The sequence below is a fragment of the Pistacia vera genome, unplaced genomic scaffold, assembly GCF_008641045.1.
Source record: "Pistacia vera cultivar Batoury unplaced genomic scaffold, PisVer_v2 Contig246, whole genome shotgun sequence".
NCBI classification, from domain to species: domain Eukaryota; kingdom Viridiplantae; phylum Streptophyta; class Magnoliopsida; order Sapindales; family Anacardiaceae; genus Pistacia; species Pistacia vera.
Genome location: NW_022196053.1, coordinates 796875 through 816776, shown reverse-complemented (window position 1 = coordinate 816776; position 19902 = coordinate 796875). Strand labels below are relative to the sequence as shown.

The 19902-nt window shown below is 36.8% G+C and overlaps 2 protein-coding genes and 1 non-coding gene across 3 annotated transcripts; all 3 read right to left on the bottom strand.

Annotated features, from left to right (window-relative positions):
• Window positions 1–7760: 7760 nt before the first annotated feature.
• Window positions 7761–7834, bottom strand: TRNAT-AGU. Its single transcript has one exon. It is a non-coding gene; the product is annotated as a tRNA-Thr (tRNA).
• A 1519-nt stretch (window positions 7835–9353) lies between these two features.
• LOC116131893 (putative pumilio homolog 8, chloroplastic) lies at window positions 9354–10733 on the bottom strand. Its single transcript, XM_031417552.1, has 4 exons — window positions 10559–10733; window positions 9858–10407; window positions 9608–9770; window positions 9354–9521 (listed from the first exon to the last, which is right to left on the bottom strand). Exons 1-4 carry the CDS (start codon window positions 10731–10733, stop codon window positions 9354–9356), a joined length of 1056 nt encoding a protein of 351 aa, XP_031273412.1.
• Window positions 10734–13707: 2974 nt separating this feature from the next.
• LOC116131944 (E3 ubiquitin-protein ligase UPL5-like) lies at window positions 13708–19009 on the bottom strand. The gene is made up of 2 exons (XM_031417621.1): window positions 17161–19009; window positions 13708–14477 (listed from the first exon to the last, which is right to left on the bottom strand). Exons 1-2 carry the CDS (start codon window positions 18833–18835, stop codon window positions 13975–13977), a joined length of 2178 nt encoding a protein of 725 aa, XP_031273481.1. The 5' UTR covers window positions 18836–19009; the 3' UTR covers window positions 13708–13974.
• Between the last annotated feature and the right edge of the window lie 893 nt (window positions 19010–19902).

The window sequence follows — 19902 nt, the reverse complement described above, 5'->3', positions numbered from 1 at the left end:
AGTTGATTCTTCCGTTTCACTAGGCCTACCTTCTTCGTTTAGTTGTTGAAATACGTCGGTTTGCTAAGGATTATGAGTCACTCTTTGTTTGACATCGTTGCCATTTGGATCTTCTAATTCATTTGAACTTGGTTGAAGTTGAATAGTATGCTCCCCTATATTTTGTTGTAGCTTGTCTTCAAATTCTCTTGTGTCTGGCAACACTTCCTTCTCTGAGGACCATCAAGAAGATGCTTCATCGAACACCACATCTCGTGAAGTATAGCATCTTCCACTCATTGGATCGCAATACTTCCACCCCTTTCTCTGGTTGTCGTATCCCACAAAGATACATCTAACAGCTTTCTTGTCAAACTTGCTCTATAAATGATCAGGAACAAATACATAACATACACAGCCAAATACTCGAAAGTAGCTAACTATAGGTTTCATGTTCCACAGTTTCTCAAAGGGTGAAACAAATCCTAACCTCGGTTGAGGAAGTCTGTTGATCACAAAGGCTGCAGTCCTCATTGTTTCAGCCCAAAACTTTCTAGGTACATTCTTTTCATGTAGCATACTCTGACAAATTTCTACAAGATGTCAGTTCTTTCTCTCCACTACACCATTCTGTTGTGGCGTGTTGGAATAAGTGTACTGATGACGTATTCGGCATTCCCTTAGGTATTGAGAGAACTCGCTTGAGCTATATTCTCCCCAGTTGTCTGTGTGCAAGCAACAGGTCTTCTTTCCCACTTTTCCTTCAGTTGACTCTCTGGACTCTTTAAACTTTGAGAATGTGTCAGATTTTTCTTTCATAAAGAAAACCCATACATACCTTGAAAAGTCATCAACGAATGTCACCATGTACCGCATACCGCCAATTGATGGTTGCTTAACGGGCCCAAATACATCAGAATGAACTAATTCCAATGGTTCTTTTGCTTTAAACTTCGATTCCTCGTATGGCAATTGGTGTGCTTTACCATATTAGCATCCTGCACAGACCGTGTCTGTTCGCACGTCAAGTTGAGGAAGCCCCTTCAGCATTGACTTCTTCATCATCATGCTTAGCTTAGAATAGCTAATGTGTCCCAACCGCATGTGCCACAGGTCTACTGTCTCGTTCCTTCTTGTCTTGTCTATGTGTGCAGACTTTGCTGACATCACATAAACTGACTCCAATCGTCGTCCCTCCATCGTTGGCTTTTCTGAGATCTTGAGGTCTCGAAACACCTTCACATCTTGCGGCCCAAATAGGACATAGTGGCCTAATGATGTCAATTGAACCACAGATAGCAAATTTTTCTTCATTCCTAGAACATGGTAGACATCTTGAAGTTGTACCTGGTTAGGATTATACTGAGGTGTAACTATTGTTTTACCGATGTGTGTTATCGGTAACCTTGAGTTGTCGATTGTTACCACCACACAATTTCCCTTGTAGTCAGACAGATTTTGCAACTTCTGTCTATCACCTGTCATATGATTTGAGTAGCCCGAGTCTACGATCCAATCATTCTCGTAGTCAATCCTTCTTGGTATTGTTGTCGTAAGGGCTAATTCTTCTTTCTCCATAGCGAATAACGCTTCGGTATCCCAATCTTTTTCGTTATTCTCCTTAGGACTGGAAGTAGCAGTATTATTTTCAACATGCTTTTTCTTGGTCCAACAATCTTTCACCATGTGACCCATCTTCCCGCAATTGTAACACTTACCATCGAATTTTCTGCTATTACTGCGATTCTTCAAAGCTCCCCTTAGACGAGAGCCTCCCTTTCCTTGAGGATTTTTCCCTTTTTCACCATCCTTTTTAGATCCACTACCATTGTACTGCTTGAAAATGCTTCTGTTTTTGCTGGTGTATAGCGTTTCTTCCTCACCCTTTAGCAAGACTCCTCCCATTTGCTTAGCCATAACTTCTTGATCAGCCAGCAAATTCTCAAACTAAACAAGAGATGGTTGTGTCGGCCATCCTTGTACAGCGGTAATGAACCCTCGATATTCGGGTCTCAAACCATGGATAATTATTCTCTTTATCCTGGTTTCCCCAATAGAAGCTGTTGGATCTAATTCTGAAATTTCGTGGCATATCCGCTCCACCTTGTGAAAGTACTGGGCAATCATCATGTCACGTTGCACCATCGATAGTAGCTCGTTCTTGAGAAGTTGCAGTCTTGTATCATTCTTCTTTGAAAAGAGTGTAACAATTAATGGGTTTGTGACAATTGGATGTTTTGATGAAGCCAAGGATATTTAATTGACGGTTTCTTCAAAGAAGGCCAACTAGAGAAATCTAATGATATCATGAATTAGATGTCAGCTAAGAGGCTTAATTTGAATACAGTGGGATACAATTGCTTTATAAGTGCTACATGCAAAGCTGTAAAGGTTTGTGTGGCCTTTGAAATATTTGGTTAAATGCCAAGCAGAAGATGTACACTTGACATTTTTACATTTAAATTCTCTAATATCTGGTCTATGCAAGGATGATAAGATAGAAGCTGCTTTGAGACTGTATCAGAACATGTTATTGGAGGGTGTAATTGCCAACACATTAATCCATGCTTTTCTGAGAAGAGGTGCAATCCTAGAAGCACTTATGCTTGTAAATGATATGTTGTTTAGAGGATGCCCTCTTGATGAAATCACTCACAATGGCCAAATAAAGGCACTATGCAAAGCGGGGGCTGTTGATAAAGGGTTGGCTTTGTTTGAAGAAATGATGAGGAAGGGAGCAATATCTCATGCAATATTTTGATTAATGGTCTCTGTAGAACTGGGAAAGTAAATACTGCCTTTGAGTTTCAAAGGGATATGATTCATTGAGGTTTGACACCTGATATAGTCACCCATGACAGGCTCATAAATGGTTTGTGCAAGATGGATTGCATTTGGGAAGCTTAAATCTCTTTGATAAATTACAAGCTGAAGGAATTTATCCTAATGTTGTTATTTATAATACTTCAATCAGTTGGCAATGCAAGAGGGGGCCTGTTTAATGATGCTTGTTTCATTCTGCATAAAGGAGTTGAGAACGACTTTCTACCTAATGATGTTACTTGGTATATCTTAGTCTCAAATCCCTTTTAAAGGAATGGATAAGGAGAGTCATAACTTCACCTATAAGCAGAGTATTGGTGACAGCAAGAGAACTTTCAGAAAATGGCATCTCTTCTTCACACTTTTTCTGAGCTTGTTAAGCTTTGGAAGAGTTGGTCTGCCAGTCTGATTATAACTGACCCCTTCCTTACCTGAGACAAGTGTGCATCAATGAGCCTATGGGTTAGATTTATCTTGAATATTCTTGAGGTGACAATCAGTTGGGAAATTGGGAGCATCTTTTGGATTGGACATCAGTCACCTGGAATTCATTGAATGAGAACGCAAGTCTTCTGAATCTTCACAGGCTGATGTTATGCAGTGGAAGAAGTGCTTCATGTTTTTAAGAATACTTCTTAAGACACGAATTTTACTTTCTGGGGATACTAATGAATAATTGAATATTACAATGAGAGGAAAATTATCTAGACCAATTTTTGGTATGTGGAGAACCTTAAAGGTCTAGTCTTACTCACAGTTTAACATGGTTATGGTTCTTGAAGTATGGCCTAGGAGCCAACTTTCATCCTTCTGTGATACCTCATGCTTATAGGTCAAGTTTTACGAGCATGGAAGACACTTCTTTGTTAAAAGCCATGTTCTTGTCATGGTTGCAGTCTACCCAATCTGTAAAGTGAAAATCTCAAAGGGAGATGTTCACATCATCTGTAAGTGCATTGTTGCAGCGTCCGCTAGGATGAGATGTAGATCTTTACTAATTTCAAAGGGAGATGTTAGCATCATCAGCGAGTGCATTGTTGCAGCATCTACTAGGACGAGCTAGATGTAGATCTTTACTGATATTAGTCCCATGTTTATGTATCATGTAACTACCTCATTGTAAAAGGACATAAATTGGCTGGTAGAAGTGGGACAATGATAATCAAGTTAGGTGTCCCCTTTTTAAAATATTGTACACTTCAGATATGCAATATGTAGACATAAATTCTCAATTACAGTATATATATGCAATATCTATGTTAACAGTTAAACATAACCTGACCATGGTTGATAACCTCATCTTACTGCTTCTCTCTCCTCAACTCTCTCTCTCTCTCTCTCTCTGTGCAACAATGTTCATCGAATTTATTTCAACTAGCAATAACATTTTAGCATAATCTGGCAAGGGAAAAACCTCATCTCACCAATGTTCACAAGGTGAAACCACCATCAATTGGGTCAAACAGCTACAGTCTGTGTTTTCAACTTATTTCAACATCAATAACTTCTTTCAAAAGCATTCTAACTTTCTTGTTCACTATTTTTTTTCTCCTGCAGAAATCATTCGTTAATTACTCTGATAAAGAAAGAAGAACTTTTGAGATGCTGTAATGAAGTTAAAGATGGGGAGATGTTTGGGTATATTTATTGCAATGTAAAGTTAAACAGAGGGTTATTGAGCAATGTAAAGATTAAAGAACCTGAGAGTAATCGATCTTTAATATGGTGATATGGGAATTAAAAAATCTTTTGACCCTGAGTGCTGCCAGTAATATTAACACTTTGCTCCGCAAACGAGTTCAACTACGCACAAGAAAAAATGGTTGAGTTGCTTTTATTTCTTTGGAATTTATTTATTTATTTTTATGGTAAATAATGTTGATTTTTGGGTTTTGAATGGTGGGATTGTGTTGCAAAAATAAGTTTATAATGTTAAACAGAAGGTAACAGCCTTGAGTTTTAGGCAAAAATGGAGCAAATTGGTGAGCCTATGGAGTCACGTGAATAGAGAAATTACAAAGTGGAGGAGAAGAGCACGTGAGCAGGAATGAGCAACATTTCTTAAACTTTTTCTCGGTAACCAAACAGCAATTTATCACTTACCTAATTATTTTCCCTCTGAAATAATCACTTCAGCTGCAAATACTAACTTCAAGTGGGAACAAAGAAATTGTGGAGCGGAGGAGAAGAGCTCATGAGCAGGTATGAGCGACATTTCTTTAACTTAATTTCTTTAACTTTCTCGGTAACCAAACAACAATTTCTCAGCTATCTAATTCTTTTTCCTTCAAACAATCACTTCAGCTGCAACTACTAACTTCGAGAGGGAACAGAGAAATTGTGGAGCAGAGGAGAAGAGCTCGTGAGTAGGTATGATCGACATTTCTTTAACATAGTTTCTTGAACTTTCTCGATGACCAAACAACAGTTTCTAACCTATCGAATTCTTTTTCCTCCCAAACAATCAATAACGATTTGGCTTCAGCTTCAAATAACTAACTTCGAACGGGAACAAAGAAATTGTGGAGCAGAGGAGAAGAGCTTGTGAGCAGGTATGAGTGACATTTCTTTAACTTAATTTCTTGAACTTTCTCGGTAACCAAACAATAGTTTCTAACCTATCTAATTCTTTTTCCCTCTCAAACAATCACCATTTCATGTATTTACAATGATATAGGAATTGAAACTTATCATTTACACCAATGACTCGTCTAACCTTCATTTTATGACTCTGCTTTTGTGACTGTGAGTACTTTCTTCCTTGAAAGGAATGACAGATAATGTACTTGTAAAAGTACTCTAATGCTCAAATCAGCATTTTATCAAGCCAGAATAGAAATAGTTGAGAATCAGATATTCAATGTTCTTTGATAGTACTTACTCATTTTCCAATTCCTGTGAAGCAACTTTAGTCTTGATCATACAATAGAAGATTAGCCTCCCCGATCTTGGCTTAGCTCTTACTACTGGGTAACGTCTTGTGTCTGGCATGCGAGCCCAATTCGTGGGTGAGGGGAGTTGGGAAAGTTTCAAACTAGGTCTTCTAGGACTGTGCCGCTTGTTGGTTTACGGATGGTGGCAGTATTCATGTATTTACAATATTATAGGAATTTAATTTAGCTTGTAATTTGTTTGAAACAACATAAGTGCCAATTTGCAATGTTTTTCATTGCTCTGAAATTGAGTGGCTGAACCCATAAAATATCAGTGTTCACAGTAGATGTTGCATTATTCTGGTTGTCACTAACAATTTTTTTTCTTTTGTTAGTTTCATATCTGAAAATACATATTTCCTGAATTTGAAGCAATTATGCACTGTAGGTAGACCAGGCAATACACTATCCATATCCGCGGGTACCCACACCCAATAGGCGGGTACAGGTATCCTCAACATGACCCCGTTTCAAATCAACCCATCCCAACCCACCCGTGAAATTTGCGGGTGGGTTGAGTAATACCCACGAGTACCCGCAATTGAATTTGAAAAAAAAAAAATTCAAATATCCCAAATTCAAATAAAATAATAAAACAAAACAAAGCCTAAACTCCTAAAGACTAAAGTGAAAGCGTGAAACTGAAAAGTGAAAACGCAACTCTGACTCTCTCAGACTCACAGTACACACTCATCACTCAACTCTCTTCTCCCACGCAGCAGTTCAGCACGGCAGGAGTAGCACACTCAGTCACTCACGACTCCCTCAGAGCTTACTGTCGCCAATGAACTCAATTCTCTTCTTTCTCAGACTTATAATACACACGCATCACTCAACTCTCTTCTCTCACGCAGCACGGCAGCAACAGCTCGCTCAGTCGCTCATAACTCCCTTAGAGTTGACTGTCGCTGACAAACTCAGCTCTCTTCTCTCATGCAGCAGCAGGTCAACAGCATACTCACGGCTCTCTCACAGCTCACTCACGTAGGATACAACCATGGTCAGATCAGAGCTCACTGTTGCCAACGAACGATAGCTCCCAAACCTAGGCCATCGCCAAAAAAACAATGGCAGGTGCAGCTTTCCTCTCACTTGTAACGCCCCGCTTGAGGTACGTTGTTATTGTTTCCTCTTTCGCCCTTAATCGAGTTGGTTTTTGTTATATTTGTTTGTTTGAATGTTATGTTGATTGTTGCCCTGAAATTGGTTGAAAATAGAAGGATTTGAGTGTACCAAGCTTCGCCGGGGCGAAGAAGAATCTTCGCCGCGGCGAAGGTGGGTGGTTAACAGTTTAAACATAACCGACCATGGTTGATACCTCATCTTACTGCTTCTCTCTCCTCACTCTCTCTCTCTCTCTCTCTCTGTGCAACAATGTTCATCGAATTTATTTCAACTAGCAATAACATTTAGCATAATCTGGCAAGGGAAAAACCTCATCTCACCAATGTTCACAAGGTGAAACCACCATCAATTGGGTCAAACAGCTACAGTCTGTGTTTTCAACTTATTTCAACATCAATAACTTCTTTCAAACTTTCTAACTTTCTTGTTCACTATTTTTTTTCTCCTGCAGAAATCATTCGTTATTACTCTGATAAAGAAAGAAACTTTGTGAGTGCTGTAATGAAGTTAAAGATGGATGTTTGGGTATATTTATTGCAATGTAAAGTTACAGAGGGTATTGAGCAATGTAAAGATTAGAACCTGAGAAGTATCGCTGATATCAGTCCCATGTTTCTGTATTCTGTAACCACTTCATTGTAGAAGAACATAAATTGGCTGGTAGAAGTGGGACAGTGATAAACAAGTAGAAATAATGTGTCCCTTTGTAAAGTATTGTGCACTTCAGATATGTATTATGTAGACATAAATTCTCAATTACAGTTTATATGTACAAAGTACAATAGCTATGTTGATGATAAAACTTAAATATTTAGTTTGGTAGCACCAACTTGCTCAAACATTAAAAAATAAAAATTGCTTTACGGGCAAAGCAAAAAACCCTGAAGAAAAGTGATGGTTTGCTTTCGTTGAGAGTCGAACTCAAGACCTCCCGCTTACTAAACGGGTGCTCTAACCAACTGAGCTACGAAAGCTTGCTGCCTTCTGGCATTTTATTTTTGAATTATTATATTTAGCTTTTCTGAAAGGAGTTATTTCACCCACGCTTGTAGAAAGTGTAGAGTTTTTTTTAATTCTTTATTAGGGAGTAAATGATAATGCAATATATATATATATATATTTCCTGCAATTAATTCTAGTATGGAATGAGTCAATCATCCATTTGGTATCTTATTGAACAAAAATGGTAATGAATAGATTTATGAAGGTTTAATTACTAAAGCACCTCTTACTGGTATGTTCCAAGTTCATTTATATACTAAACTCAGATTTGAAGTTATGTTTCAGGAAAGGCTCGTTTTATATATGTTCTACTTGGAGATAAAACTAAAAGAGTCAAAATTAAAATAAGTTGTTATAGTTCAAATAGAGAGCGTATGATTTATAGACTGTACAATAAGGATCCGAATGATTAGACGGTTTTTGGATACGTTTTATACTTCATTATCTCTCAACGGTTAAATAATAACAACCCGTTTTAAAAATGTTAAACATGTCTCACAAGCAATTTGGTCTTAGGTTATGAGAATTGGCTAGCCAAGAGAACAATGAAGTTGCAAAAGCAAGAAATTTAGTTCATCACAATATGAAAACAAAGACTAATTCACAACTAAACAAAATTCATTATTAACCATTCAAAGGGTTAAAAACCTAGAATGAACATAAACTCCACTTCATCTGACAAAAAAGAAAGACTCTACAAGGCTACAAAAATACCATTCAGAACAATGGAGATGGCCGACTTAAATTGCAACCCTTGTAGGTAAATTACTGCCATCCCTATACATTTCAGTATAGAACAACAAACAGAGACAAATAACAGGACCCTATTATGGTAACACATATAATGTTCATAATTTTGAATATAAACAAGGACAGGTAACAGATTGGGGCTTGTTCCAAGACTGTACATCACACACTCCCACCAACTGGTACTCCAGCAGCAATCAGGTTGTAGAGTTTCCTTCCGTATCCAAACTGCAAATCATGATAATCTCGGAGTTCATGAAGAAGTCTCCTATGGAGGGAAATATTTTCACTCTGCAGAATTGAAAGGAGAAGTCAGAAAAGATGAATTAAAAGTTCTAAATTAGATATATGCTTAATTTTCAATGTATGATCTTCAGAGGTATAATAAGTTTTCAAGATGGAAATAATACCTTTGTGACTTTAAGTGCTGTTTGGATCACATAGTTTCCATATTTATGCCTGGCAAGGTGAAAAAGTTGGCTTCTGCTCTTCAGAAAATCTTCAACTGCATAATGTGCCATCCCTGGAGATTTCAAGCATTTCTCTACTACATGACTGCCATATTTTAACAGTGAGAGTTCCACATACTTGCCTCTAAGGATAAAGCATATCTTTTGTGTCAAGATAGGATCTCTAAGTTCTAAGACATGCTGCACAACAAAGTTCCTGGAAAATTTTCCATTGGTTAAGCACCAAAATATGCCAAGAAATTATTAATATTGACACTAAAATGGGAAGTGATCTTTACCCTGAAGGGTCCTTTGAGAGGAATGCAGCATGACAAGATATTAAATCTAGAAGTTGTGCTCTGTGTGGACCTCTCATGTCATTAATGAAATTGTTAAACGAAATACATCCCACGACATGGGTGGCTAGATCTCTAAAGTGATTTATGGCTGCAACATATAGTAACTGGAACCAAACAAGACGAAGTCATGTTGCAGCTAATATATCTAAAAGACAGTAACCATGATTGAGCTCCATTGAAGTGAAAGTACCTCATTTTGCTGATCACTGAGAGTCTCTAAACAATATATAATAACAGAAGATCCTTTTCCATTAAGCATTGTGTCTTTAAATATTCGATGTAAAGCAGAAATCACCAGCGAAATGAGGGGTGATCCCACTAGCTTTTTGATCAGCCTCTTGATGCAAAGTGAACTGCACAAAACAAGTAACTACTGACATCAGTCCTGGACAAGTACAACCATAAATAGATGACTGAAGTTTCAGATTCAGGACCATTACCCAAATTTACTGACTGAAGCTGTCAAAAACAACTCGTCATCTGACGTTATTGTCGTGGTAATCAGTCCACGCTGTTCCTCATCACATGATTCAATCAGCTTCACAAACAGATGGTGTCCATATTGGTGAGTCATCAGATAAATTGGGAAGCTATAAACCACCCCCATCATCTTATTTACAATCCTGGAATCCTTCAAACACAGTAGTTTCTGAAGGTACTCAGAGCTCCATTGATCATTACTCAGCAAAATAATATCAGAATCTTCCAAACCCAAAACTGCATTTATACCTCTAACTTCATTACTACTCAGACTTTCTTGATGACTAGCAACATAATCTTGACTTGCCATACCATTATTGTACAAATTCAAACTATTATAATCATTCGACATATAACCTCTCCCTCCCAGGGATGCACTGCCCAGATTCTGCCCAAAGGGGTTTTCTTGATTTCCCCAAAAAGACATAGAACCTACTCCAAAACCAGAATTCAAATTCACCCTCATAGTATCATCTTGAAGATTCCAAGGCATATATTGAAGATTTGCCCCTATCACATAATTAAAAAAAATAAAATAAAATCAATTCTTGACATACTTCATTCAGCAAAATCAAATCTTTACACAAAATTACACACGTAGATAAAGATTCAAGCACACAGAACATGAAAAGATACAAATTTCAAGTCCGTTAGAGGTTACCTCCAGTATTGCTGGGACAGTGGTCAGCCCAGATACTTTGTGAAAAGGGAGGAGTCATAATGGGTGGCATTGGACTTGGTTGATGGGTTCTTGAAGTTGAAGAGCCATGACCAGAAAGAGAAAGATTAATAAGAGAAAGCAAGAGGCTTTCTTCGGGGTAATTACCAGAAGCCATTGTTGTTAAATTACAGAAATTACAGGAATCAGAAGCAGCAGCAGTAGGCTGAGTGTTTTCAATGAAACTTACAGAGCAAGCAACCAATGTACACGAAGTTAACTGAAAATACAGAATCGTTTTGGGTTTATATAGTGAGGAGAAGATTGAATTCCTAACTGTACAAGGATAAAAATCAGTTTAGGATTGGTTTTCAAGATTACAAGATTCATCAAACAAACAAGAATTACGGAGAATTACATATTTAATTATATGTGTTGAACTAGGAATGAACTTTAGTATCATACATTTTTATTTTTCTTAGAAATTATCTTTAATTCGATTATAGATAAATAATATTTGTATTAATTTCAGTATATTACTATATTTTAAATTTTAATCATTTAAAGTGTAATATATTATACACATTTTTTGTTTAATTGAATTTTACTGATAGAACATATATATGGTGCGTTTGGTTTATTATTTTAGATAAAATTTTGGAAATAATATTGAGTAGTTGAATATGAGAGTATTACGAGGTAAAATTTAAAAATTTATAAAAAAAACCCCAGGTTTGCTAATTTAATTAAACACTCCAACATATAAAATGATAAAAACACCCCCACCACTCGCAGTGCCAGATTCCGGCTATCACCGCCATAATCTGGCCGAAAAATTGTGTTACGACACAGACCGATTGGATTTGTATCGTAACGTGTCGATATGACCTTTTTCGGCCAGATCCACCAGGGATCTGGCCAGAAAAGGCCATCGACGGTCAAAAAAAGCCAAAGATATGGTGGTCGTTTTCGGTCAACGATGGCCAAGATTTGGCCATCTTGGCCATCGTTGACCATCAACGACTGCCATTTCTTTGATCAGTGAACTACCGGCAAGTTCTGGTTGTGGTGTAGGCTGTTTTACAGATTCTGGCTACCACAGACGGTGGTTGCCGGAATCTGGCAAATATGGGTTGATGGGGGTGTTTTTGTTAATTTTTAAACTTTTTTCTAGGAGTATTTATGAAATTAATAAACCGAAGGGGTCTAAAAGTAATTAAAAATATAGTAATATTTCTGGAATAATGTGTCAAACAATATTTGGAGAATATGATTGGGAATATGGGTAGAAATATGGAGCCAAACGCACCCTATATTATTATTTTTTTAAATATTGGTGATTTTTTTTTTTAAATATATATAACATATTTAATATTATTTGTGTTAAGAATATAATGTTGTTAATTCATTTATATGTTATTAGGCATATTCACTTAGATAGCCTAAAGCAATTGATTTTGGGGGTCAAAGTCAAGCTGAAACGAATAAAAGGATGAAAGTGATAATTTCCAATTAAATTCTGAAAAATTATGGATTAAATATTTACATGGGAAAACCTTTTCAATTCTTCAAACAATCTTATAAAACATGAATTAATGAAACATGAAAAATTACCCTATCTTGATCTTATATATATTAAAATGAAAAATAAAATGCAAGCATAATCTATATTTATTTCTACTCCTAAATATTCATTTGAGACGTTGGAGGTAATTAAAAAATATTTTTCACTTGATCAACCATCAAGAATTTACGATTAACAATCAAGAAAATCAAATAGCGAAGAATTTAAGAGGTTGTATCTCCACCAACGGCAACCGTGTCGAGCCGTTGGCCAAACAACAACCTTGTTCGAAAAGAAATTATGGATTTAAGTATATATTAAATAGGTTATCTGTTTTTTTGCTATAGTATATTGGTTTACTTTATTGTTGGTGTATTGTTTAAAAGAACCTATATTGTTTTTTCCTATATTGGTTTAGTTTCGAATTTGATTATACTAATGAAGTAATGTATCAAAGTAAATATGACTACTGGTTGAGATAGTCCATGACCATGAGCGGCAGCATTTGATGATGATCTGAGCGGCAGCATTTGATGATGATCTGAGCGGAAACTGGACCATGAGAGATTGAGCTACTATCTCATTAGTGATTATCCGGCAGATAATCTTCAATCCGCTTCCATGAATTCAATCTCAAACTGTAAATCTCTGTTTTAAAAATTGGACCGGTCAAATCAGAACCTGACAGCTTCTCTGGTCCGGTTCAGGTCTTAGGGGATTTTTGTAATATTTCAAAATTATAAGGGTTACTTGTAATTTTATAGGGGTGTTTTAAAGATATATCAAAAGTTTAGGGATTAATTGAGTTTATTGGGGTATTTTCAAATAAATAAAAAATTTAAGGACTAATTTGAAATTTTTAGGAGAATTTTTGTAATATATTAAAATTTGAGGGATAATAGTAATTTTTTAAAAATAAAATTGTTTCTAACGTCATCGGTCCAACCGGTTGGACTGGTTGACCTGTGACCCAGACAACAAAACGGATTGTCCTCTGTTCCGGGTTTTAAAACAATGCTGTAAACACAAATTTCAATATGAATAATATAATATTTGCCGTTAAAATTATTTTGGTCAAAACTCTGAACGATTCTCACCACCTTATAGTCATCATTTACATGATCATATCCAAATCCGTAGTGAAGCTCCATTCTCTTTAGAGGATCAAATACAAATTCAGGTGCAGTAGGTAACTTGTTAAACCGCCTTGTAAATGGATTCCATAAAACATGACCAAAATCAAAATGGTGAATGCAAAGCAACCCATTACAACATCCAACTATTGAACAAAACATCCCCCTACAAGAGCCTATTGTTGAACACTTCATTGGGTTGTCTATTGTTGTTAATGATCCATTTACCCCACCATCATCATCAAAATAGCCCAAATATGAGTAAAGATTATCGAGATGTTCCTCTTCCTCAATGATCAGATGAATGTTGGTGTTGGGATTGATGGATTGTTGACGATGCATACTAATGAAATACTTGCTATCGATCAAATCACGCCATAACTTTGACACACATCTAAAACGAAGAAAAGACTTTACCAATAGTCTCAAAAGTATATCTATGATTAAATCTTCACAGACTTTTGACATTCTAAATAATTACGATTGAAATTAACAAACCACTTACCAATTGATTCACGACTCCGCCGTAATAAATGTCTAAGAAACTTCTGAAATATTATTGTTGAAACCTGAAATAACAAAGCTTATATATAATATACATAGAATAAGAATCCTAATTCTACTATTTGCTTTTTACAATAATGCATATCTGAGGATCAGTTTCTTTGTAGCCATTGTATTCGGTATGAGCTTTCTGTCCAATCATCAACACGTATGGCACTTCAACTTCCAAACAGCATCCAATCAAGATCTTCAAGCTCTAAACTTTGAAAAAAGAACTTCTGGAGTCTTGGGTTACAAAGAATGTCAGCAAAACCTTTTGCAAAATGAGTTACCTGCTCAGAGATAGATGTGACAAATTGATGCTGAATAAGAAGATTAACATATTCCTCCCTGTTTTTGCTATTTACAACCATACTTTTCCCACCGGGGCAAAGCTCCACTATTTTCCTGGATCCTAACTCCTCCATATCTCTAACAAATGTCAGTCCTAAGGCATCTGAATCAATAAACTCGGCATCCATCTCCAAGATCTGCTTGCAGCTATCATAAAAGCGTGGATCAGCATCCCGTATATCTTCCAAAGAAATATAATTCCCAGCCAATTGCAGAAAAAACACACGATCAAAGACAACACCCACTTGCACCTTATGCATCAATGCTAATGCAATTATCCGACCAGAGAAGCTGAAATAATCGAGGTGCATGGGGTCCACCTTAGATGCTGCATATAGAAGAAAAAGCATAAGACATATGTTATGTTGTAGAGGAAAAGTATTTCTTCAAGTTATATGATTTGTGCAAATATGTATGATGCACACCGACTAGAAAATAAAAAACTTGTAAATTTTGAATTGAAATGGCAGCAGCTGTCTATGAAAAGGAAGTGTATTCAGAGTCAAAATGCCATGCCAGAAAATAAACATGGTTTAGGCATGAGACCTTTTAATTCACTCTTACTTGTACATGAATATGATTGTCTTTCAGTTTCGCATATCATAGTCATTGAATATCAAATGCAATGTTGAGCTATACATCCTAAAACAAATATAAAATAACTGAAATATGCTTGATAGAAGCAAATACACTCTACTGCTGAACTTCCATTAGCTGATCCTGACTGTTACATATATTTGACGCTTCACAATGTTCTCAGAGAAAAACCTTCTCCAGATCAACAAAATAAATATGTTCCACAGCTTTCTTTGCTGAGATGTGCTTTGAGGGGTCATAGATCACCATTAAGAAAAGAAGATCCAGCCTCTCCTCATCCAAACAGACAACAGCAGAAGACAGACTTCAAGGACTCCATAGCGAGTACTCAATCAAGTTCATAAGACTGCTCATTCCAAGCTGTACTTTTATTTAAGTACCTAATAATCTCAAATTACACTCTAGTATTTTCAGTACATATACAGCTGGCAGACCACACATCCACTGCAGTAGAGAAATAAAAAGACCCAAAAGAACTTCTGGAGCTCGGTACAGCAGGGTTAATACTTATGAGTAAACTTCTTAACTGGAAGGGTGGAAGGGTAAGGCTCAATTTAGCACAATATATGCTATTTTAAGCATCAAAGGCTTTTGGTCTGCCAAGAGATTGTGAGGCTCAAGGTTCCTATGAAAGATTCCATGCCCAAGGCAGAAGCTGGCAAATCAAGGGTCTTAATAGTTTTAAGAACAACGAGAGATAGAGTGAGGATTACTGATTGCATTCTAGAAGGATCCTGGAGCCCCTTTTATACTATACATCTACCATGTCAGCCCTTTACTATATATTTATAAATTTATGTAACTACTCATTAAGATATGTTCATCTTGTTTTATCCTTGAAACAAGATTTGTTCTGTTTTATTCCCAAAATTACTTTTTCACGTATCAGCTGTCAAATAAGGTACTTACTATGAAGCAATGACTTGACTCCAAAAAAATTATAATATTGAAAATGGAAATATATTTTGCAAAATCACTAGAAATTTTACTAGGCTTTTACATGTATAGTCATGATGCTGTAAATTGATTTTATGAGGTTAAAAAATGTTCAACACTCCTTGCCCAGTGTTCAAAACTCAAGTGCCTAATTAAAAGCAGTCAAGTTGCTTTAGTTAAGATATTAGTACATATCATGCACACTAAATCATTGTGATTTAAAGATTTATTCCTCTCTTCAGTTCAGTTTTTCTTTCTGTGTTGTAAGATTCTGATGCATTACTTTGGGTTTCGTAAAATACCCTAATGACTTACTAGCTCTGCATTTACTCATGCTAGAGCATTCAGATATGAGAGCTATTGCTAATTCTTATAAAGGACAATTTCTTCGTCCATTCCTCCGCTAAATACTACAACACTGCCGCCAGCTACAATGACCAGAAATGATACACGGACTTGGTAGACTTTCCCTTTTCACAAAAACGACATTACTCTCCCTGAAGCCACCTGACACCCCTCCCTCCCCCCGAAAAAAAATAAAAAGAAAAAAAGAAATTTTGCCCCTATCTCTTTTCCTGTCAAGTATAAATACTTGCATCTTTGAAATCCATCTGTGATTATAACAATGTTGAAATTCATATCCATTGCCAAAGTCATTTGGATTATGGCATTAGATACAAGTAACATGCAGTTCTTAATGCCAGGGATTCTATTTGAGAGCTAAAAAAAAAAAATTCAAAAAAAGTATAGAAAAGAAAAGAGAAGAAAATTCTACACATTGATATTAGGCTCTATCTTGGTCTAAAGCATCAAGCATCTCGATCCAAATGGAAGAAGGTGCTTGCCTTCATCCCTAATCAGGTGAATAAAAAATAGTATTTCTATATAAGAATTTGATACTATTAAAAGTTTAGCTAAAAAATCATGGCAAGCAATTTGCACTTTAAAAAGATATTGGTTTCCAATGTCATTTAATGACATCATCTTTTAAATGGTTTAGGAAAACCTGTAATGGAGCGCCTTAAAGGGGGAGAGGGTCAACTGTAATTTTCCAGACAACGTGGGTATTGCGTGTCATAAAGCTCAAACTTGAGTATCATTCAGCCGCAAAAGAATTATAAAGCAAAAATAATGGCCTCATCACTCTGAAAAACATTCCTACACTTGCAATGGTTGACGTGTAACCCGAACCATGATGTAAAGCAAACAAGGTGTCCTTGATCACGTCATATACAATACCGTCAGCAAAAATTACATCAGCCTGAGAAACATTCCTAAACATCCAAAGGTTGACATGTAACCCAAACCATAATGTAAAGCAAACAAAATGTCCTTGACCATGTCATATACAATATCATTATGCCTATGTAGCTATAGAAAATAGGGCTCAATAACAGTTTGCCAGCAAACTGGAAACAGGCAAAAATAGTGGAAATCTGTTCAAGGAAAACATGCATCAAAAGCCAACGGAAGCTTACCAGGATTAGGGTAGAACCTTCTGCGATCATTAGGGCATGCCACAAAAAGAGCATTTTGTTGATTAAATAAGGCTTGGCATACCAAGAAAAACCATTCTCGCAATACACCAGGACCAGTAGCTTCCTCATTTTTGAATTCCATGAATAAACCACCGTGTAGTGCATCAAGTTGTGCACGTACTATGTACTCAAATGACTCAGCCAACAAGTGAGACCTATCAATGAGCATCTCAAACAGTTCCTCATAGTCTTCTTTTACCTCAGGGAGCATCATCATGACCAGATGCCTCCTAGATTCAAAATTCGTCACATCCTTATGCTCAAGAAGCCACCGATGATCATCACTCCGCTTTGCATATCTAAGAATCAGAGCACACAAAGGTGACTTTCTACGTCTCAAAACCTTCCAAAATTGCTCTTCAGAGCCCTGATAAAGTTTAGATATGGCATATAATTCCTTCAATATGGTAAGATACTGCGACCATCCTGAATAGTTAATTTCACCATCCCCACTACCTCTCACATTTAAACGTTCCTCCACTTTACCAAGGCATTTATCCATTCTCATCAGTAGGTCGCGAAATATACCATGAAGATACTCAATCTCATCCCCATGAGACGGATGGTTATATCCCCTCTTCGGCAATGGCACTGCAATAGGACATGTAATTCCCATCTGCCCCAAAATCGCCTTACGTAAAGGGACCAAAAGCGCAGTAAAATCACGAACATCACTCACCAATGGCCCCACGCTCAACACCATCTCCATACTTGAAGTCAAATCCCTAGACAACCTACTAGCCAATTCACTAACAAAGGGAAAAACATCTTGAATCACAGCCAACCCCTTAACGTCATCTCCATACTTTGTTGCCCGCAGGACACCAATCTCTTCCCACAACGCCCCACCAAAATTCTCCAACAATGATCCCAATGTACTCCGGCATGCTAAATACAACGTATCCTCAGGAGTAAACTTCCTAAGCAATTTACAAAACTCTAGAACTATGGGTGCACATTGCTTATGTAAATTCTTGGGTAATGCATTTTTACAAGAATTCAAAAAATGCCTAATTGAACTATCAGCACATTCTTTGTTACCATTCATTGGTGACATATAAAGCATTAACAACGCAGCCGGAGCAGATGAATACAAAAATATTTGAAGATAACCAATTGCTAATTCAGTATCATCCTTTGGTGTCATTGCAAAAAACTCGGTCATCCGAGATTTTATGAGTTTTAATGAGGACTGTACCGTTTCACCTTTACAAAGCCGACAAATTACACCCACCATATCATCAATCACTTGCCAGGCTTGTGGATATTCCGTGCTTCGCATACGCCCTACCAGCTGTAATCCGGCGGCGTTTTGTATCGAACACTCCGCCAACGACTGTTCCCACTGCAACTGCTTTCCCCGGTAAATTAACCGTTGCTCCATGACCGGGATCCCCGTCATCACATGAATCCTCTCGTGAATTGACTTAACGGTGTCGTTTGAGTCAGCTTGAACAACTATAGTATTACCCTCCGATAACATCCGAATAAAAAACTGAAGTCTAGGCCGAGTTTTTGTTCTTGACTCAGCCGAACTGGTCTCGGCTGCATCCGACACGACTGGGCGAATCAAGTCGGAGGACTGATGGACGGCGTTAGGTTCGTCTTTTCGCATTCTCACGGATACGAGTTCAGATGTTTCCGCGTCGTAGTTAGGGGCCTAATCGTCCAACTTACGCTTCGGACACAAAATAGAACCGAAACCAAAACCCTAAGCAAGTATGAGGTGATGAGAATTTTGTGCTCTCATACTTGCACAAACACATACAAATAAACAGCCGTCATCACCCATAGGACTGTCATTTTACGCTATTAAATGAGTTTTTTTTTTTTTTTTTTTTTTTTTTTTTTTTTTTTTTTTTTTTTTAAATTTATTTCCAGGGATTTGAATTTATAAAAAGGGGGAACGACTTACAATACCCAAAGTTTTCTGTAAAGACAAAGTGGTACCCAAAAGATTTAGAAATGACAAACACCACTTTTTTGATGTTTTGTTAGGGATTTTCATCTGCTAAAAGACAAAAATAGGTGAAAAGACAAGAATACCACCGATCTCCATTCCCAACGCATGCCAGAAGGGCCAATGCCACTGTTTATCATAAACTTCGCAGAAAAATGCTAAATCCGATCAAAAACGATCGATGATGCAAAGGGGCTATGCAAACGGTTGGTGGTGAGAATGAAATTACTATATTGTCTTTTAGCAGACAGAAATCCCTAACAGAATATGACAGAAAGTATTTGTTTGTCATTTTCAAACCTTTTGGTGTAATCTGTCTTTATGCCAAACTTTAGGTAAGTGGAAGTCGTTCGGCCTTTACAAAATGGTGCTTCTGCCGTGCGGCTTCGCTGTGGCCTGTGGGTGACCGCATCAGATTTTCATGAACAAGTTTATGATCCTGTTTGGCTTAACTGCCTAGAAAATTAATATGTTATAAGCGTTTAAAATTTAAGCATTTTGGTTTGGTAAATATTTATAAGTGATTAAAAATAATTAACGCATCTACTCAAAATGTAGTTTATAATATATTTATTATTAAATGATTAAAAAGAACACTACATTATTTAAATAAGAGTATTAATGAAATTTTAAAATTAAGACGGCGTAATAGGGAATGTCGCAGACCAAATTAGCACAAGAAAGAGGCTCATCCTGAAATGTAATATCAAAACCTTATGAAT

Bases quoted from the DNA above. Each gene is read 5' to 3' on its own strand.
- LOC116131893 (XM_031417552.1), bottom strand. From the start codon at position 10,733: ATGGCTTCTGGTAATTACCCCGAAGAAAGCCTCTTGCTTTCTCTTATT. The intron at 10,408-10,558 runs GTAACCTCTAAC...ATTATGTGATAG, and splicing joins CTGTCCCAGCAATACTGGAG to GGGCAAATCTTCAATATATG. The intron at 9,771-9,857 runs GTAATGGTCCTG...TGTTTTGTGCAG, and splicing joins GCTTCAGTCAGTAAATTTGG to TTCACTTTGCATCAAGAGGC.
- LOC116131944 (XM_031417621.1), bottom strand. From the start codon at position 18,835: ATGCGAAAAGACGAACCTAACGCCGTCCATCAGTCCTCCGACTTGATT. The intron at 14,478-17,160 runs GTAAGCTTCCGT...TTCTATATGCAG, and splicing joins AAGGTTCTACCCTAATCCTG to CATCTAAGGTGGACCCCATG.